The sequence below is a fragment of the Haliaeetus albicilla genome, chromosome 2 (assembly GCF_947461875.1).
Source record: "Haliaeetus albicilla chromosome 2, bHalAlb1.1, whole genome shotgun sequence".
Taxonomy (NCBI): domain Eukaryota; kingdom Metazoa; phylum Chordata; class Aves; order Accipitriformes; family Accipitridae; genus Haliaeetus; species Haliaeetus albicilla.
This window is the reverse complement of record NC_091484.1, coordinates 4,501,807-4,520,935: the sequence shown is the minus strand read 5'-3', so window position 1 is coordinate 4,520,935 and position 19,129 is coordinate 4,501,807. Positions and strand designations below refer to the sequence as shown.

General features: G+C 52.3%; 1 protein-coding gene across 2 annotated transcripts in view; it reads right to left on the bottom strand.

Moving 5' to 3' along the window:
• LAMA5 (laminin subunit alpha 5) overlaps window positions 1–19,129 on the bottom strand; it is a 96,911-nt gene that overhangs the window by 9,314 nt on the left and 68,468 nt on the right. For both annotated transcript variants that reach the window (XM_069803829.1, XM_069803837.1), the window contains exons 24-59: window positions 18,185–18,327; window positions 17,977–18,083; window positions 17,094–17,247; window positions 16,584–16,744; window positions 15,925–16,033; window positions 15,309–15,406; window positions 14,561–14,762; window positions 14,028–14,154; window positions 13,695–13,834; window positions 12,778–12,893; window positions 12,275–12,486; window positions 11,837–12,041; window positions 11,467–11,611; window positions 10,741–10,881; window positions 10,190–10,351; window positions 9,934–10,035; window positions 9,765–9,848; window positions 9,272–9,502; window positions 8,578–8,691; window positions 8,171–8,298; window positions 7,867–7,947; window positions 7,206–7,420; window positions 6,537–6,637; window positions 5,874–6,054; window positions 5,449–5,592; window positions 5,214–5,365; window positions 5,028–5,138; window positions 3,875–3,986; window positions 3,150–3,320; window positions 1,978–2,174; window positions 1,767–1,883; window positions 1,535–1,689; window positions 1,170–1,311; window positions 762–864; window positions 564–677; window positions 264–443 (exon numbers count right to left, since the gene is read on the bottom strand). In XM_069803829.1, the coding sequence (XP_069659930.1) occupies window positions 264–443; window positions 564–677; window positions 762–864; window positions 1,170–1,311; window positions 1,535–1,689; window positions 1,767–1,883; window positions 1,978–2,174; window positions 3,150–3,320; window positions 3,875–3,986; window positions 5,028–5,138; window positions 5,214–5,365; window positions 5,449–5,592; window positions 5,874–6,054; window positions 6,537–6,637; window positions 7,206–7,420; window positions 7,867–7,947; window positions 8,171–8,298; window positions 8,578–8,691; window positions 9,272–9,502; window positions 9,765–9,848; window positions 9,934–10,035; window positions 10,190–10,351; window positions 10,741–10,881; window positions 11,467–11,611; window positions 11,837–12,041; window positions 12,275–12,486; window positions 12,778–12,893; window positions 13,695–13,834; window positions 14,028–14,154; window positions 14,561–14,762; window positions 15,309–15,406; window positions 15,925–16,033; window positions 16,584–16,744; window positions 17,094–17,247; window positions 17,977–18,083; window positions 18,185–18,327 (5,157 nt within the window). The remainder of the gene's footprint in view (window positions 1–263; window positions 444–563; window positions 678–761; window positions 865–1,169; window positions 1,312–1,534; window positions 1,690–1,766; window positions 1,884–1,977; window positions 2,175–3,149; window positions 3,321–3,874; window positions 3,987–5,027; window positions 5,139–5,213; window positions 5,366–5,448; window positions 5,593–5,873; window positions 6,055–6,536; window positions 6,638–7,205; window positions 7,421–7,866; window positions 7,948–8,170; window positions 8,299–8,577; window positions 8,692–9,271; window positions 9,503–9,764; window positions 9,849–9,933; window positions 10,036–10,189; window positions 10,352–10,740; window positions 10,882–11,466; window positions 11,612–11,836; window positions 12,042–12,274; window positions 12,487–12,777; window positions 12,894–13,694; window positions 13,835–14,027; window positions 14,155–14,560; window positions 14,763–15,308; window positions 15,407–15,924; window positions 16,034–16,583; window positions 16,745–17,093; window positions 17,248–17,976; window positions 18,084–18,184; window positions 18,328–19,129) is intronic.

Here is a 19,129-nt window from a genome sequence, read left to right as displayed (position 1 = left end):
AAGCCTTAATGGGGCACTGTGAAAATGCTCTAGTGCGTGTAATTTCCTGCAGTAAAGGTGTAAGCGATATAGACATTGCAGGGAGAGAAAAAAAATTAAGGGACAGGACTTAAAGCACCCAGTATTGGCTGCCACCTCCCTCTACTCTTGACCTGGAGCTGCAAAGCACAGCTTCCAAAAGCACAGAGCTCTCTGGGGACATCTGTCCATGCACGGGCTCGTGCCAGACTCAGCCCTGGCAGCTCAGCAGGCTCAGCACTCACCAGATTTCCTGGCATCCTGGACTGCCTGGTTCAGTTCTTCATTTCGAAGGTCTCCATACTGGTCTTTCCACTCATCCAGATTCTTCTTCATGGTGCTCAGGGTATCTTCCACTCTTGCAGCTGTTTCGTTGGCCTCGGCAGCTGCTGCTTTGGCATTCTGGATTGTCTCTTTTGTGTCCTCTGGAAAGAAAAGACAAAAATCTCTGTGATGGCCAGGAGCGGGGAGGAAACACCCTTGCATCACAGCCTGGGTGTGAGGAAAGGAGCAGAGAGAACCAGCCTAGCTACCCCAGGACAAACCTTGTTCCCTGCCCAGTATGTCCTGCACAGACTGGAGCTGGCTCAGGAGCTGCTCCTTCTTCACACGGAGGTCAGCCAGCTTGTCCTTTGCTGTCTGCAGAGCGCCTTTAATAGCTGCAATTAAAGAAACGTATATGTTGTGTGTTGGATTTCAGTCCAGCCCCAAGGACATCACACCCTACAAGGAGCCTCTCTCACCCCCGTTGAGTTTTCTCTGCTCTCTCCTCACAGCCTCCTCCAGGTTGCTGCTGTTCCTCTTCAGCTCTTTAGAGATGGCCCCGAGATTTTCTGATATGACACTCTGTAAAACAAACATGCACTGCCTGGGAGTCTGAAGAGGAGTTCCAGTCTCTGGTCCCAACTGCACACAAAAATGCTCGTTCAGACAACTGCAGTGGCGTGTGAGGCTGGGGTGTGATGGGTAGACCCAACCCCCCAGAGTCTGGCCCCAGCTGTGGCAGAAGCTCTGCTCACTGGCACAAAACAAAGCGCTCAAGTGTCAGAGGGAAGGGGCAGCAGAGCCCTACGTGAGGGTGTGAAAAGTTGGAGGACTGTCGAGGGAGTTTGGCTTTTGCTCATCTTTACGGGACTCCCCACAGCACATACCATCAAAGCCTCGCTGGCTGCCTCATCAGCATCGTGGGCTGCTCGCTCGGCTTTTTTCACAGCTTCAATGATGCTGGCGTAGGCATTAGAGGCATCAATCGCCCGCTGGATAAAGCCATCCTGGTTTGTGCCCTGGATAATGCTGTGTTGAAAGATGAAGCCGTCACGTCCACGAAGACTGCTCTTGCCAGCCTTTGTGTTCCCTTTGGGGAACCCCTTTGGGTTCCTCATCACAACATGTTCTCCAGCATAAAGCTTTGGAGACGACATTTGGCTGCTCCCCTGCCATGGTGTGGGGCTGCAGTTTCCCATCCAACTCTGGCAGGAGATGGTCTGACTACTGAGTGTCAGGACCTGTTCCTCACCTGGACAGGTTCCTTGCAAGCTCATCCAGGAGCCGGGCATGCTCCTCCGCCTGCTCCACAATAGGGATCTTGCTGCTGGCCGGGGAGAACTTCTTGACCCGCTCAGTCAGGGGCAGCTTCGCCCCATCCAGCAGGGCTGCCAGCTTCTCGTATGCCTGCAAGGACACACGTCACTCCTGAGGCCTGCCACCCCCTTGCACTCTGCCCATGCTGAAGCACCTCCATCGCTCACCTCCTTTGCAGTCTCCATCTTTTGTAGGAAGTCAGAGACGTGGGCCAGGGAGTCCTTAGCCATCCTCAGGGTCTCCTGCACCAGTGCATGCTGCTTTTGGAGTTCCCGGCTCTTTTGCTAGACACATAGACGCAGGGTTAGGCACTGGCAGGGCTGGGGCAGGCTGCCCCTTCACTGCATGCCACTACAGGACCACTCCGTGAAGCTCTACCTGACTCTCCTCCAGGTTGTTGCGGTTCAGGCTGTTCAAATCCTCCGTCTGCCTGGTTTTGTTCACAGCCTCGTTGAGGGCGTCGCGGAGATCCATCAGCTGGGAGCTGTGCTGTGCCAGCCGGTCCCGGATGCTGCTCACCAGGTCCTGGTTGGACTGCCAGCGGGCGTGCAGCTCATTCTTCACCCGATGCAGCACTGAGGATGGAGGAGATGAGAACTACTGCTAATTCATCCTCCTGTGTTAAAGGGCTCTTTCTGTGCTTGGCTGCAGAAAAGCCTGGTTCTGGTCTCACTTGGCAGGTATCAAGGCCAGACGTGACGGTCTTCCCTCCCTCCCTCTTTCATAGAATCAGAATCATTTAGGTTGAAAAAGGCCTTTAAGATCATTGAGTCCAACCGTCAACCCAACACCACCATGCCCACTAAACCATGTCCTGGATAGCAGAGGATCTCATCCAAGATTGTCTCCAAATCCCCAGTGCTGGTGAGAGGGATGGGATCTTTTTCAGAAAGACACCCAACCATGCCTGAAAGGCTCCAGATGATGGAGAAACCCCACCTGAGGCCTGTTCCAGTGCTTGATTACTCCTGCTGTGAAAAATTGCTTATTGCTAGCAAGAGCCAGTTTATAATTCCAGCTTTCAGGTGCTGAATTATGTTTTGCCACTGCCTGCTAATCAGCAGTGCCAGCATGCCTGGTTATGCAGTGGGACTCACTCCCCTCGCTCCTGCAAAGGATGTTCTCAGGACAGCAGAGCTACTGTGGGTGGTGGGCTGCTGGTTGTTACTCTGAAACCCTTTCCTGGCACAGTGAATATGAAGAAACATGAGGTGACTTATTCACATCCACATGTGATGTGAAGACATCACATAATAATGGTAACTCCTGTTTCGAAGTGTGGTCATTTTTGGTCATCAAACAGAACTACTCCATTAGTACAATCTGCTCTAAAATTTGCCTTAAGGGAAAAGGAACCACAAATGATACCATTGGAGTGTCACAAGGGACTCTGAAACTACCGTAAAACTTGTTGGGGGTGCCTATAAAGAGCACTCTCCAAATGTGACCATGATGTGTAGCATCTGCATGGGCTCCAAGCCAGGCTATCAGGAATGGCTAGACCCAGCAGGATCTGTGCAGCCCTGTCCCATGCCACTGAGTGGACTCACACTTCTGAGCCTCCTCATGCTCATGCCTTGCCAGCTCTTCCTGGCTGCCCAGACTCCGCTCCTTCATCTCCCTCAGCATTCTTTCCACCTCAGCCATCTTCTGCCGAAATTCCTCAGTGGAGGTGGTGCTGGTGTTTGCTGCGCCAAACCTGGCCATCTGCCGCACCAAGTCTGCAGAGAAATCCAGATCCCCTGTTAGTATTGACCAACCCAAGCCCTTTGTAATCCCCCAAGATCCTTCCTCTCTTACATCACCCTCAACAAACCGCAGCCAGCTTTCATGCAGTACTCAGGCACCCAAATTGCTCGAGATCACTCAGAAGTATTGCCCCACATTTGTGTCTCCTTGGCTGTTACAGTAACACATGCTACATCCTAAGCATCTTTTTGTGGCTTTACCTCCTCTCCTAGACCCAGTCACTCCCTGTTTTGCTAAATCTCTCCTGAAACAGTAGTGCAGATTGCCCCAGTTTTATGCATTTTAATAACATTTGTGCAAGTTTAATGTGTTTTTTCTGAAGATTCTGTTTAGCCAAACAGCTGGGACTCACAATAAGCCTGGTCTACCTGAACAGCCAGAATTCTGCAGGGATCTCCATTTCATTTGTACTTCCCCTTGTTTTCTCCACGGCTCTAAGTGATGCAGTACTCAGTGCTGTTTGAAAGCAAGAGCGTGGCATTCCCAGCAGGAGAAACCCACAAAGCAGAGACCCTTCTTTACCTACCTGTAATGCCTTTCTGAATGCTTTGGATATTTAGCAGGAGCTGCTCCCCCCTCTGGTAGGTCTCTCTTGTGTGCTGCTCAATCTGGTTTGCTTCTCTGTGAGTCATTGTCATCTACAACAAAAAACACTGGCTTAGCTGAAGTATGAGATTATGTTTTATGTGATCTGTCAGCATGAAAGATATTCCCCAGAGGCACATAAGGCTTGGGAATGTACAGCTTTTGATGCCTTTGAACTATGTCTCCTCCAACAGCCTGCCCTGTGGTGCTCACCTACAATGCGTTTAGTGATGATCTTATTTAGTACCTTCAGAGAAGCAAAAGCAATAAATGCAGCTCCAATGCAACAGGCTCTGGATCCTGAAACAGCCCTAAGACCACAGAGGACAGCACTATCCTGCACTCTTAACACAGGACAAGCCCTAGAGCCTGGAGCCAGGCCCACCTGAGTCCTGATCACGACACAAGAAGAGATGGAGGGCTGCAGTTTGACCGTTCAGAGCGTAGATGTGTGTAGATGTACGTATACACAGAGGCAGTTTGTCCATGCAGCTGCCCGAGGACGTGCATCATCAAATACAGACTTTTCCCTCTCCTTTAGATTAGGAGCAGGCAGTTTATAAATCAAATCAGATCAAATCTTGCTCAGTTTTTAAGTTCTCTGAAGACAGAACTGGTGTTTTTTAGACTGTATAGAGATTGCATCTTGCAAAAGGTGTTACTGTACTGAGGCCTCCAACGACTATTACAATAAAAAGGGTTGACTCATTTGCTGACAGGGCCCAGGCTCTCCCGGTCACAGCATGGATACATCCAGGATGGACCTGGATGTTTACGTTTCCTTCCTCGTACGCTTCTTCTATAAATGACATTTTGTTGAATTTATTTTTACTGGTTGAAGTTGGAGCCACCTCAAAAGCAAGTAATTGAGAAACAACCATCAGTATCACAAGACATTCAACAGCACTCCAAGGCAAGAATGCAGGTAATCTACCTTGAGCATCTAAGTAAGAGACCCCAGTCCCCCAGCCTAGTGCTAGCTGGGCAGGAGATCCATCCTGCCTGAACTAGGCTCCTCACAGCCTTCAAAGGCCACATTTTAGGTAAAAGGAGGGACTCGTGCTCTGGCAAAGGAAGATGGAGAAATACCCTACTTTGTGCTGCAGCGCATTCAGGTCCTGCGTGAGGTCCACGTTCTCGTCCTCCAGCTCGTCAGCCCTTTGTCTGACCTTATTCATGGCTCTCTGGTACTCACGGAGCTGGTTCTGGAAAAAAAGAGATGAAATCAGGCCAACAGGCTGGGAAACGTGGGCGAAAGTGATGTTAAGCCTTCCACGTACAGCGACAGTTGCCATAGTGCTGTTGAGACCGTGGAGGCGAGCCCAGGCGATGGAGCTGGCGTTGAGGTTGACCAGCTGGCTGCGAATGGAGGGGAAGGACATCTCGATGTTCTGTAGATCTTCCAGCAGAAGCAGGACACAGCTGTCGCACACTGCCAGGGTAATGGAGCGGTCAGCACAGGGGCCTTTCCCGTGGCTTCCCTTGCCTCTTTCCCAAGGACTGCAGGATACAGACCTTCACACCTCATGCTGTCTGGGCCGTTTGCCACGGGGATCTCATACTCATGCATGCAGACGTCACACTGCTTCCCCGTCAGTCCGTTGGAGCAAGTGCACTCCCCAGTGCGCGGGTCGCAGGAGCCCCCTCTGCACTCGCACTCTGCCAAGTTTAAAAACAGAGAAATGCCCACGGCATCATTTTGTGCTGTCACCACCCCAGACAGAGGGGAAGGAGTGGTTTTATTCCAACTGTGCAATTGCATCTCTGCTTATCTACATGCCACTGCTGGGGATTTCCCTGTGCAACCTAGTAACATGCACAGGATCCCAGATAGCAGTCACTTGTTTTCCACCTTTAACAATTCGACAGGCACACATGCCACCAATGCCTTGTCCCACTCCTCCACATGCAGGACCCAACCCCCAGGAAGCAGGACTCACTTGTACAGCCGCTCTCGCTGAAGCCCCAGTAGCCTGGGGCACACTGCTGGCAGCGTGAGCCGCTGACACCGGGCAGGCAGCTGCACTGGCCAGTCTGTGCATGGCAGCTGCTCCCCACAGCGCCGACATCACAGTCACATCTCCGGCAGCCAGAGCATCCCTCGAAGCCATAGTATCCCTCCTAGGGAAAAGCAGGACAGTGGGTGCCCTGTTCAGCAAGAGGGCATGCGTGCCTCCCTCCTGGGGCAGGCTGAGGTGACATTGGACCCCAGCTTGCTTTCTAGGAGTGTTTTCACCACAACAAAACTCATAACAACATGGCAAAGATGTGGAGTTGCAGTAAGAACCCAGACACACCACAGCACTGCCCTGCAAACCTGCCCTCGCCCTGCAACGCCCATGCTGGACGCATACAGGAAAATGGGGTTTACTGCAATTTCCCAAAGGGTACCCACATTACTGCCCAGGGTGCAGCTGAATGCTGCTGCCGCCTCCATTGCTTGCTGCCAGATCGTTAGTAGACTTTTGCCATGTATAGGCAGGTCATGAAAATCCAGCCTTAACCACCTGGCTACCAGTACCACTCTGTTCATAGGCCTGGGGATGACACGCCGGTGCTGTGCCAAGGACAAGGCACCATCCTAGTACACAGGTGGCCCTTACCTCGCAGCGGTCGCAGTGCTGGCCTGTCACTCCAGTCTTGCAGAAGCACTGCCCAGTTTGTGGATGGCATGAGTCAGTCCCACAAGGTGAACAGTTGCACTCTGCCAGGGAAAAATACACCCAGTTATACACTGAAGAGCCTTCTCAGTCATTCACAAACCTTATTCCCAACATGGAATCCCATTTCCCCCTTATCTATTACAGTCAGAGCGAAGATAGAGCCTCTCTCCTCTTGGATTTGCTCCTCCCAACAACTTACTCCCACGATACCTGCCCAGGGCAGATGCCCTTTTGTGAGCTGCAATTTGGCTCCTGCTCCTCAGCGGGAGATGAGCAGTGCTGGGAGTGGGCTGTGCAAACCCACACTCCCAAGGGATTGCCAGCACCACGGCGGTGGTAGCTTCTCAGGGCAAGACCGTTCCAGCTTGGGTGTGGTTTGGCAGCTAGCATTTGGGGGTAGATTGGAGGTTATGGAGTTGTGATGCTGGAGGGAAGGGTTTTGGAGTTGTTTTTTTTTCTTACTGTCATGTTTAGAGGATGCCTGCAAGGTGTGCAATCAAGCGCGTGACTCACTGGGGCAATGCACAGCCTGGCTAAGGTGCTAAACACATCCACAGTCAGTCTATCCATCTTCCCCCCACCCCAGCGCTTGCTGCCTGCCCCACTCACGTGTGCAGTTCTTGGCTGCCACCGCGTCCCCGTAGTAGCCGGAGGCGCAGACCTCGCATCGCACGCCAGCTGTGTGGTGCATGCATCCTGTGCAGGCGCCCGTCAGGGAGTCGCAGCTGTTGAACAGCATGTTGGGATCCGTGTTCCCGCTGCAGTCACAGGGCTGGCACGAGCTGCCTATCACCAAGGGATTGCCGTAGTATCCTGGGGCACACCTGGAAAAATATCGCAAGTTAAAACACAGTCAGGGCATTGGGGTGATCCCTGCAGCTCATGCCTGCACCATGCTTGAGTTGTGCAATTATAACAGTGCAAGCATCCAAGACTTGTAACTGTTGCAACCCTCAGGGATCTCAAAGCACTTTGTGTTTTGCCTCATGATGCCTCAGAAAGGTGCCTTTATCACGCACTGCAAGTTAAGGCAAAGCATAGCTAAGGAATACACCCATGGTAACACAATATATCAGCAGCAGAGACAGCAATAGGGCATTTGCAGGCTGAAAAGGACTGAAAGAAACCCTGCCAGAGTTAAGCACACTGGGAGCAGAGCCAACCATTTCCTCTGCAATCTTTACTAGGACAACTTCTTTCCTCCCACAGCAGTGGCTGCAGGGGACTAGTGTGTCTGAGGCCCCTGAAACATGGGTACCATGACCCTTACCGCTCACAGTTGGGTCCAGCGTAGCCGGGCTTGCAGAGGCACTGTGTGTTGGAGCCCTTATGGACACAACCAATGGCAAAACTGAAATGACAAGGGGTAAACAGGAAGGTGCAGTTAGCCCTGATGTGGTGCCAGGGGCGCTGATCATTTGGTGTGGGCTGCTGGGGCCTTGGGTAAGAGGCCATGGCCAAGGCTGGCATTGGGACACCCACCGGTGCCAAGCCAGTACCCCGATGTGGCACAGCATGGTTCCCAGTGGTTAAGCAGTGAGGCCAACTAGGCAATCCCATCTAAGGGTCCTTACTTGTTGGAGGCAACTGAAAGAGGGCACGGACATCCAACACACTGCAGGCGTTCTTCGGCAGAGTGGCTGCCCACGTAGCCATCCTTGCATCGCTCACAGTGGTCTCCCTCCGTGTTGTGCTGGCAGTTCTGCAAGGAAAAGGCAGGATGCAGGCTCAGCACTGACAGCAAGAAATGGTGTGTTGCACAAAGAATTCCTCACCAGATCTCTGGATGCTTCAGTCCTTCCTCTTTCCCAAAAATGTCTTTCACCCTAAGCTGACCCCAAGTGGGGCCACCCCTGAAATGTAGCTAATGCTCCAATTCAGTCACGGTCCTGCTAGCTCAGTTAGTATGTGAAGAGCTTTTTAATTGCACACTACAGACCTTACAACTCCAAAATATCACACTGTTTTACTGTTTACTTACAAGGCATATCCCAGAGCCTGGCAGGCACTGATCTGAGTGGCCGTTGCAATGACATGGGATGCATTTTCCCAGAAAGAGCCCCTTGGTGTCCCTGTAGTAACCTGGAGCACATTCCTGAGGAGACAGAAAAAGATGGAGATCTGAAAAACAGCCCGATACATTCAGGCAAAGAGACTAATTTAGTTTCCATGACAGAATTCCCACAGGGTTGTACCGATGGAGAAGAGATTAAAAGCAAAAATAAAGATTTTTCAGTGCAGTTTCTTCCTGCTCCTCGTCAATAGGAGATAACTGGCCAGACAGAAGGACCTATTCTTCCAAGATACCACATACACTTAATTTTGGTCTGCAACACCTGAGTGACTTCCTCATCATGCCTCTTCCAAGAAGGCAGATGCAGCTAACAGCACCTCTCCCAGGTGCACTGTGTTGTGGTGGGAGGGGAGCTGGGAGCAGGCTGGTGTAGGGGAGCCTGGGAGATGTTGTTCCTTCCCCTGGCGCAACCTAAACTGTAATTTCAACTGAAGCCCTCAGGGGTCTGCTTGGAAGCTGGTACTCTAGCACCACTGCTTTGCACAAACATCCACACCCCACGGCTGCCACCCACACTGAGCACAAAGAGGTGGCTGAGGTCCCAAACGGCGGCTGTTTGACCTCCCTCTGCCTGAAGCAGCACGTCCCCTTTCACCCCTACCTGGCAGGAGTCCCCCTGGTAGTTAGCTGGGCAGAAGCACAGCTCCACGTTGCTGGCACGGATGCCTGTAGCTGCATCTGTTGCCATCTCCAGGACCACACGGCGCAGGGACACGGATGAAGAGATCTGGGAGAAGAGCGCCCGGATCTGCAGCTGTTCGAGGTTTGCCAGCACCATCATGAGCTCCTCTCTAGACACAGGGTTGTGTGTCTCTGTGTGCCTGAAGTTACCCTAGGGGGAGAAAACCTGATGTTACTGGCAGTAAGCACAGGCACCTGAAAATCCAGCCCAGCCTTCATTTCCCTGCAGCTGGGATGTCTCCCCTTTGCACAGGTAAAAAAGCCCCTGGATCTTCACAGCCAGTTCTGCTGCAATAGGCAGCCCCTAAAATACTGGCCTCAAGGCAACTGTCCCTTCTGTCTACACACTAGACTTGTCCTCTCAGTAGCATCTGAGCACTTAACTTGGTACACTCTTGTGTGTGCAAACTCACCTCCATCAGCTGCAGCTGGCCTTCATGTACCTCCCCTGGGGAAGGGTAGGTGCTTTCCAGAAACATGATGCTCATCTGATTGCCCTGGGAAAAGCAAGGAAGGTGTCAGTCACCACCTCATCCTGCTCATGCATGAGCAGGGGGCACCAGGGAATTTCTTGGACTGCACCTTCAGGATCACGTCTGGACGGGACTCCATGGGAATGAACACGTCACCCCTCCGTGGGTCGGATTGAAGCTCATAGTGCAGGTGTCCACCGTAGGAGGAAACCTAAGGGAGAGCCAAATTGCATGTGTTGCTGCAAGTCCACACCACTGAGCTGGGTCAGAGCTGTCCATGTTTAACCAAAGCATGAGCAGTTCCTGCAAGTCAGTGGGGTCAGGGATGTGCATGACTGCTGGTTCAGCTGCCACTGTGCTCTTACCCGGTCCCCAAGGTAGGAGCTGGGTGCAACCCAGTAGAGCTCCTGGTAGGCATCTGGGAGGTTCTTGAGATCAGCACGGAGGAGCTGCTCCCGCAGGCTCAGAGTTGTCGGCACCTCCTGGCGGTCAGTGCTCAGCAAGAGCCACCCATTCATGTCGATGAACTGTGGGGGAAGAGCAACCACAGATCTTCTGGTGGAGCTACAGAATGTATTTGGGTGCTGATGCTTCAGAAGAGCAAGTCCCAGAGCAGCAGGAGGGATGATAATGGGCTCACAACCTCACATGCATCCTGACGAAGCCACTGGAAAGCTGAGCACTACCCCTGCCCCCCACCTGCCACAGTCCCCCCACGCCATGACTGAGACCCCAGAGACCAGAAAAAAGGACTGGAAGTGGGAGACGGGCACAGGGAGACAAAGCTAACCCTTCTCACAGTGTATCTTCCAGAGGGTTAGGATTAATGCAGGACAGAGACCCGAGGGCAGTAGGGAGCCAGGTGGATGGGAACACAATTGCATTGCAGGCTCTGGTAGTGCCCAGCCCCTCTCACCTCAGCTCGGTGCTTCTCAGCACTGCGGCAGCGATTTGTCGCACCAAAGCAGAAACACTTGGTGCAGCCCTTGGGGTTGCTGGCATCCAAAGAAAACGTCCCCAGGCGGCACTGGTCACACCTCGGGCCCTCCACATTTTCCTGGAAGACAAGCAATGCTCAACAGTGTCAGCAGCTCCTCACTAGACCTTAGTAGAGGACAGAGATGGCCATATGAGCGATCAAAGCACAATGATGTGATGCTGAAAGATAGATTAAGCAGTCCCTGAACAGGTTTGCTTGCACACCACCCATCAAACATTAAATTCACCTGGAGAAAGCACTTGCAAACCCTGCAAAGGGGCTGGAGTAGGTAACTCAGCAGCAGTTTAGGTCATTGCTGTCACACAGAAGCAGGAGGAGGTTGTCAACAGGGTTGACAGCTTTACCTGCAACAGGCTCTGACACGGGGCTGGACTTAGACTGTCTGTCTCTGCAGAGACAGCCCAGAGTAGGCCTTCATGGCCAGGAAAGATGGGAGAAGGAGCCTTCCAGGGTGCTCCGAACCCACCAACACATGGGGCGAGCTGGTTGCAACTCAGCACACAGGTATTCTCCTTCTCAAGCCATGCTCCCTCCCAGCACGCCAGACACCCACAGCCCCCCTAGGCTGAACCAGCTGTATTGCCAGAGCAGGAGAGTTGAGCTGAACAGAAACACATCACGTGAAGGCATCGAAGGACTGACCTTGCAGTGACACTGCCCTGTGACTGGGTCGCACACGCTTGCTTCGGTACCAGCCTGGTGGCAGTCACACCGCTGGCAGTTGGGGTAGTGGTAGAAGCCAGGGGCACAGAGGTCACACTGTCTCCCTATGATATTGGGCTTGCACCTGGATGGGATGCAAGAGCTGCAGCATTAGAAACCTGTCTCATGCTGCTGTGTGGGGAGAAGCTGGGCTTTCAGAGCTTCACCCACACTGGCAGGGACACAGTGCTGATGAGGATTTCCCCATCCTGCATGTTTCCTCCCTGTAACCTGCTAACAAGTCCCATCACTCCAGCAGGGACTGGGGATGCTGCCAGACGTGCCCTGCACTGGGACAGAGCTCCCTCACCTGCACTGCCCGCTGTCCACGTCGCAGCCCGGCTCCGTCAGCTCCTGCACGCCAGGCCGAGAGCAATTGCAGTCCTCGCAGCCGATGAGGGGGTGGCAGCCAAAGGTCTGGGGCTCACAGATGACACACTCTGGCTTCAGGGTGTGTGGAGGGCAGATGCACTGCCCTGTCACCTCGTCGCAAAGACGTGTCCCACAGTTGCATGCTGGAAGGCGCAGAAAAGGGGCTGTGTTTGGGGGAGCAAGACCCAGGCAGCCCAAGGAGAGCATGAGGCAATGGATGCAGAGCTCAACTGCTCTGCGGGCAGCTGGGCTGTTTTCATGCAAATGGAGCCACTACAGGGCTGGAAAATGCAGCCATTTCCCAAACCAGCCTCAGCCCTGTAAGAGGCAAAACAGCAAGTGCTGGGAAAGCAGAGTGGGAGATGGGACAACTCACGCCTGCAGTTGGGGAAGCCCCAGTAGCCGGTGGCACAGCGGGAGCACTCTCGTCCGATGACATTAGACTTGCAGGGACACTGCCCGCCGAAGGGCTCGCACTGGCTGCCCCGTGCCCCTGCCTCATGGCACCGGCAGGGCTGTGCCCCGTTGTTGTAGAAGAGGGAGAGCGAGATGGCAGAGTCACGGCAGAACCTCGACGATGTGCTGGGGCTGCAGGGGAAGGCAGGAGGAATCACTGTGCTGCACACTCCCCACAGCCTCCTCACCACCCCCAGATCCAGCAGGACATCCTGCAGCAACGGGTACTGAATTAGTGGTAGGGACAGCCCTGTGACACTGAGATCCCCCAAATACCCACAGGTTTGGTCATTAGATAAGGAAAGCCTTAACCAGATGCCTCCCCTGCCACACACAGGGCCCAAGAAGGGAAGGGGTTTTTGCTCCCTGAGGAGTGTGCAGCCCATGGACAGTAGAGCAGCCACCCAAAGCCAAGGGTCTCACTTGATGTAGAAGCTGTTGATGCCACAGCTGCTGATGAAATCGTAGGACTTGTCCAGGGGTTCCTCCTGCAGGTACTGAGAGCTGTAGCTGTCCTCAGGCACCACAAGGATGTAATCCTGCAAAGCGAGGATGAGATGGGTGAGCCAGGCTCCTTAGCTGAGCCAGACAGATGCAGTCCAAAATGAGCTCACTCAAAAGTCCAAATGCACCAACTTCTCATCAGCTCATCCCTTGCTGGGACAGAACATAGCACACAAACCACCCAAGTACTTGGAAGAGCAGGGATCACCTCTCTGTTGGGGTCTTTCCATCAGGGTCCATCTACTCTAATGCTCTATGTGAGAAGTGGCCCAAATTCACTGGAGTAAAAAAAGTCAGGATACCCCAAAAGGGCAGCATTGGCTGTGCTTCAGCACAGAGGCAGTCACTGTCATCTCAGACTCCTAGACATTAAGGCGCTTGGGTTCCAATTCTGTCTTTCAGCCATTTATCTGAATTTTGGTCAATCCTCTAGTCCTGTTCCCTGAGGATAACAATGGCTACCTGCTCCCATGATGAGGCCTGCCTGGCCAAACAATGCTATGCAAGTGCAAAGTATTGCTGGGGCAGGAATAAGGCTTATTCTGGATTTTCACAAGCTATGTACGCAAAACAACAGCTTCAGCTTCGCCTTGTTTTGGTATCAAAACCACACAGCAAAGAATAACTGTCATATAGAGATCCTGTCTCTGAGAATTCTGCCCTCAATTCTACACCACTAAGGTTGGAGATTGCAACTTTCTAGGGCAATTCAGAAACTGAGTGATGGTGGGAAACATTCCTGTGGTCACACAGTGACAAAAATCCCTAAGGACAAACTCTAGCCCTGCTGGAGCCTGGTCCAGCATGCCCTGGGAGCTTCCCAGAGAGAGGCTCACCAGCCACAGCTGCTTGCCCTCTGGCACTCGAACAACCACAGTCAGATCATTATCGGTAACATCCAGGATAATCTGGTCCTCGGAAACTACCAGGCTCCGGCAGCCGTAGCCATGTGGGCAGAAAGTAGCATTGGTCTGACCTGAAAAGACAACAAATGTATTGGTCCCACATTTCCCCTGTAGTCCCCATCACACCCTCCCAGCTTGGAAGAGATGAGTCAGTCTTGCTTCATCTTTGCACTCCTCAGAGAACCCACAGTTATCCTCTGGCATGAAGAACTTTCCAGGGCTTCTGCCTACCAGCAGCTTCCCCCAGGTCCCCGCTCTTCTCACCTTGCCAGATACGCCCACCGTTGATTAACACTTCCACGGGGAAGGTGGGATGGTTGGGCTGGTAATAGTGTAGGATGAAAGCATAGCGTCCCAGGGTCTGGATCCGGCTGTTAAACACAACAGCAGCCTGGCCCGAAACAGGAGAACAAAGAGACAAACCCCCACATCTTACAGCTGCACTCGCAGCTGGAATATTTTTTATTACTGCACAAATTTGTGCTCTTCTTGCACAGCTGTCAGGTCTTAAGACTTTTGCTGAATCAATCCCCCTCCTCTTTACACTCCCCCCCTCTAACCGTGCCACCTGTAAGGCTTTTCCTGGGAGCCCAGAGAACCAAGCAGGATGGAGCTAAGACAGGAGAGTCCACAGGAATTACAGGTTGAGAGACAAGTTTAAAGTACCGATTAAATTCTGAAAATGCTAATTGCTAAATTGCTAAAGCTACTGAATAGAGAAGGAAAACTCCTCTATGCCCCAAGTGTCTGGTGTCACAGCACCAGCAAACCACCCCAACCCATACCCATGCCACTACCTGTGGTGGCTGCAGGAGGATGAGCTCTGTGGTGGGGTCCACCGCCGTGGGAGGCCGAGGTGCAGGCTCCACTGGGACGCCGGCTGGAGCCACGTGGACTGCCTGAGCCAGGGGGACATCAGGAGCAATGGGCAGAGCCTGGCCCCCCTCCAAAATGATCGACTGAGAAAGCTTCAGGAACCTTGAGGGAACACAGGAGCTGCTGCAAGACAAGCAGAAAATGGGATGTAAAGATTTCTGACAAGGAAAAAGAGAGGCTATGGGGGTCGTGGTGGCAGAAGCACGCCCTGTAACACCTAGCAGATTATGAAGCATGCCTGCCGAGGGAGAGCTTTCTACCAGCACCCCTCAGGCTCTGGGACACAGGCTCGGTGTGATGAACAGGAATCTTGCACAGGCTAATTCCTGTGCAAATATTGATTCAAAGCAGCGTCAAGAATTCGGATACAGCGAGCGTCTCTTGCTGTATGCGACCAAGGCACAGGAAAGGCTATTCAGGATGACACTTGAGTGTCTGCCACAGGAGGCAGTGTGGCATTCAGATAAAGGACCAGCAGCCTGACTTCCAGTCCTTACTCCATTGTCACCTGCTTGGTGGAGACGGGCAAGGCGCTTCACCTCAGCCAGAGCTTTCTTTCTACTGTGTCAAGAACTGAAAAGGCTCCAAACCTGAGGGAAGTGGGGGAAGCAATTGCTTTTGGAAACAGCCACATTCATGGTAAAACCCTGAGGGACCTGAGACTCTTACCTGTTGGATGAGAATGTGCCATGAACACTGATGCAATGAACCTTTGGCTCGATGAACTCCATGGTGAACTGTGCAGCGGGTATGAGGTACACTTTGTGCTGCCACACGTGAAAGAAAGAGACGCCCCGTTACATGACAGCTTCTCCCACTGGGAGCCTACAGCAGTTTTTGAGCCCGCCACCGATCAGGCTGACCACACTAAGCACCTCTGATACAGACACTTCAGCTAACGCATGGCAGGCCACATGTCTGTTTACTGCCCCTTCTTCCTTAGCACAAGCCCTAAGGCATTTAGGAGCTCCAAATATTTCAGGGACTCTTCTATCCTTGGCTAAGCAATTGTGAATTTCTTCAAGGTAAAATAGGAAGAGGCACTACCACACTGCTGCAGAGCTCCCTCCGCCCAGAGCAGCTTCTTCTCCCCATCTTCTCCTAAATCCCAGTCCCATGATCTACTTCAAAACACAGCACTGACCAGTCTCCACCTTGGACTGCTAATGACATAGACTAAGATCTAGTATCCAGTCCAAACAGGACTAGAAAACCCTTCTACAATGCCGCTCCTGTCTTCCTCCTTGCAACCCGTCAACAGAGCTGCTGTCGCAAGGAGGCTTACCAGAAAGAAGTCAGCCAGATCAGAGGTGAACCGAATGGTGGCCTCAGAGGTAAGTTCAAAAGTTGCCATGCGGCTCTGGGAATCTACAGCAATCCCTCGACAAAGGAAACTGTAAGAGAAACACAGATTTTGAAGCCAGCCTTGAGCTGGGTCATGACCTATTTCTTGTCTTGCCAGCTGTATGTCCTGAAGGTATTTATACAAAGTCCCTGGAAATTTTTTGATGCCTTTTCTGGCAAGTCATAAGAGTGAATTTTCCCAAGGACACCCCAGACATTTGTTTCCTGTTGCAAAGGTTGCAGTCTGAAGTCAGACACTTCCACAGTAAGGGACAAGGTTTGACCTGCACCAACAGCTCCAATAAACCTGCCTGTAGGCCATTCCCTAAATCAAGGACCTCTACCAATGTATCCAGCTGTAAACAGATGCAACAGATTATCTCCTGGCAGAGGCATTAGAGGACTATGTTGCCACAGGTACATATCTCCCAGAGATGGCCTGTCACTAAAATCCATGTCCAGCTAGAATGAGTTTGGACATACACAGCTTAGATGTACAACACTGAGGCATTGCTTTGTTCATGTGATAAAGCAGAAAAAACTCAACCAGGGGGAGCCTGTCCTTGCCTGTCCCTTTCCCTGTCTCAGAGATAACCATACCTGTAGACACACGGGTAGAAGATGAATGTGCCCTGCTGCATGGCTAAGTGCGGCGAGCTCACAGCAATGCCCACCGTCTGCAAAGCATTGGTGTTGGCGTACTCCACCACCAGCACATATTTCCCGGGCTGGGCAATAGGCAGGGACAGCTGGACTTCCACCTGGAGGGCAGAGAGATGCTGAGTGAGGGTCTCCTGTCCCACTCCCCATAGCGAGCCTGTGCAGGATGCCTGTACTACAAACCAGCCTCCTCTGCAGCTCAGGGGACAACAGGACAACTCTTACCATGTCCTTGCAAGCCCTTTGCATGCGAGATACTGCTTTTGGGTGCCTTGAACAACAGGGCACACAAGCACACAGCTGCAAGAGTGATGGGGCAACAGCGGGGTGCACGTGGGTGCAAAGCCCTTCTGGTAACCTGCCTGGTTGTATGTAAAGCACCAGATGGTGGGAGCAGAGGGATGAGTGCCGCAGTGCCCACGAGAGGGATGAAACAGAAGTGCCACTCACATCACTGCCGCTGCATGTTGCCATCCGCGGATGGGAGGGGGTGAGCTGTTCTGTGGGACACACTCTGGGTAACCGGTTGTCCAGCCTGCACACCGCATCCACGCCTGACGCAGCAGGGAAGCCATCTACAGACAGGTACTTATACAAGAGGCAGCTAAAAACATTAAGAAAAAAATTGCAAAGTATGGTTGTTACATCACAATTGTTAAGAGCCAAGAGCACCCATGCAGCCTGATACCAGCAAGATTTGCAAAAGGCTTTAGTCCAACATGAAGGCTCCACCGCCCAAAGGAACATCTCTAGTTAGTGTGGAGCAAGAGATTCTGTATTATAGGACCCACAATGGCAGTAAAACCCAAAAACTTCTCTCCTTGCAATGTGCTTTATCCTGGGGACCATTGCTATAGTGGAAGGGACAACTGGTGTCCAGAGCCCAACCAGCCTTCCTGCCAAGACGGACAGAGGTTCTGGGCAGAGCAAGCAGATGCACTGAGATGCTCTACACACTACCATGCTCTGCCCATTCACTTTAAATAGTCCAGCAAGACCTAACTTATTATAGCCATTTTCCAGGGCTGTTGACTAACATACAACCCAGCACTGGGACCCCAGCCTAGCAGAGGAGAGGGCTATGGTCTTACTGGATGAGTTGGCCCTCCAGGTCCATGAACACACAGACTGACTGTGACATGGATGAGATCTATGTGTTGGCTTTCTGGGACAGCATAGGTTCAGTGGGCTTTATCAATCACAGCAAAGTCCTCCACTGAGCGGTTTTATTGCATCCAGACCCTCACAGAGCGTGGACTGTATATATTTCTTAACCCCAGGCCAAGAGGAGCTGAGTAGGTCCCACACAGCACAAAGACATGGAGATCCTTACTTCTGGGTGGCTTGTTCTGGGGCTGGCTGGTAGGTACATGGCTCCGTGACCTTTAGCTGCAGTATTGGAGCTTCATAGTATGAGCTGGGTAGCAAAACAAGATAGTCCTAGGAGGAGAGATGGGAGAGTTCGTTATGTTTGGGACACTTGCCCCCAGGGAGCTGCAGAAGCTCCCTATGGTCGATGGAGCATGGGGGCTGGTCCTTACCAGCAGCACACCCTCTGCTTCAACAACCAGAGACCAGGTGTTGGGGTTGAGTACGAAGGGCTCCCCAAAGCTGTTCTGGGGCACGGTGACAAAGGCTGGCTCCGTGCTGGGAGCAAAGACAATCTGCTTGGTCTGCTCTGTACCTGGAGCGGGAGGGATGAGAGGCTGTGAAGGGACTGGGATGGAAAACCTGGGGCTGCAAATAGGAGGCTACGTTCAGAGAAGCAGCTCTGTAGTGCAGCGAGGAGTCTTGGGCTCCTGCTCTCTTGGCGCTGTCATAGCAGATGCACCACAATCCCACACTGTCCCGTAACAGAGATATCCACTCTGAATCTGCTCAGTAGCTTAATGGGAGAAAAAACATAAATCACTACAATCCTTAGTGCTAATCCACAGCTCTCACAGTGTGCTCTGTATCCCCAGACTGCAAAGCAGGGAGTATTGCATGCCAAGGAGTGTTTTGCTAGCTAGAGAAGGAAGGAACTCATCTGTGAAGAATTTATTCTGAGACAGACAAAAAGAATCACTGAGATACGTTCCTCCTCAGGGATATTCTGACCCCAGCTCCACAGGCGAGATACTTGTCTTCTGGCAAACTCTCAAAGCCCCAACCTGTGCTCCTGTCTTTCTTGCCAGCCACACTCTCTGCATCTGAGATTTAGACATTAATTTTAACTGACAGGACAGAATGGGTTTAAGGCCTGATCCTACTGCTGTTGAACAGCTCCTTGGCTCAGCTGACACAGTCCCATAACCTTTGAATTCATTAACTATGGATGCAGTAATGATACAGCACCTAGAAGCAGACCGTCTGCCTGTCTAGCAGTCTCAGGAGCATTTTGAAGAGCACAGGTGAGAGGGATTCACTGAGTATGGCTGCGAGGCGAGCAGATGAGATGAAGAAAGAAGTGGGGAATGTGGCACACTGACTATCCTGGTGTGGTA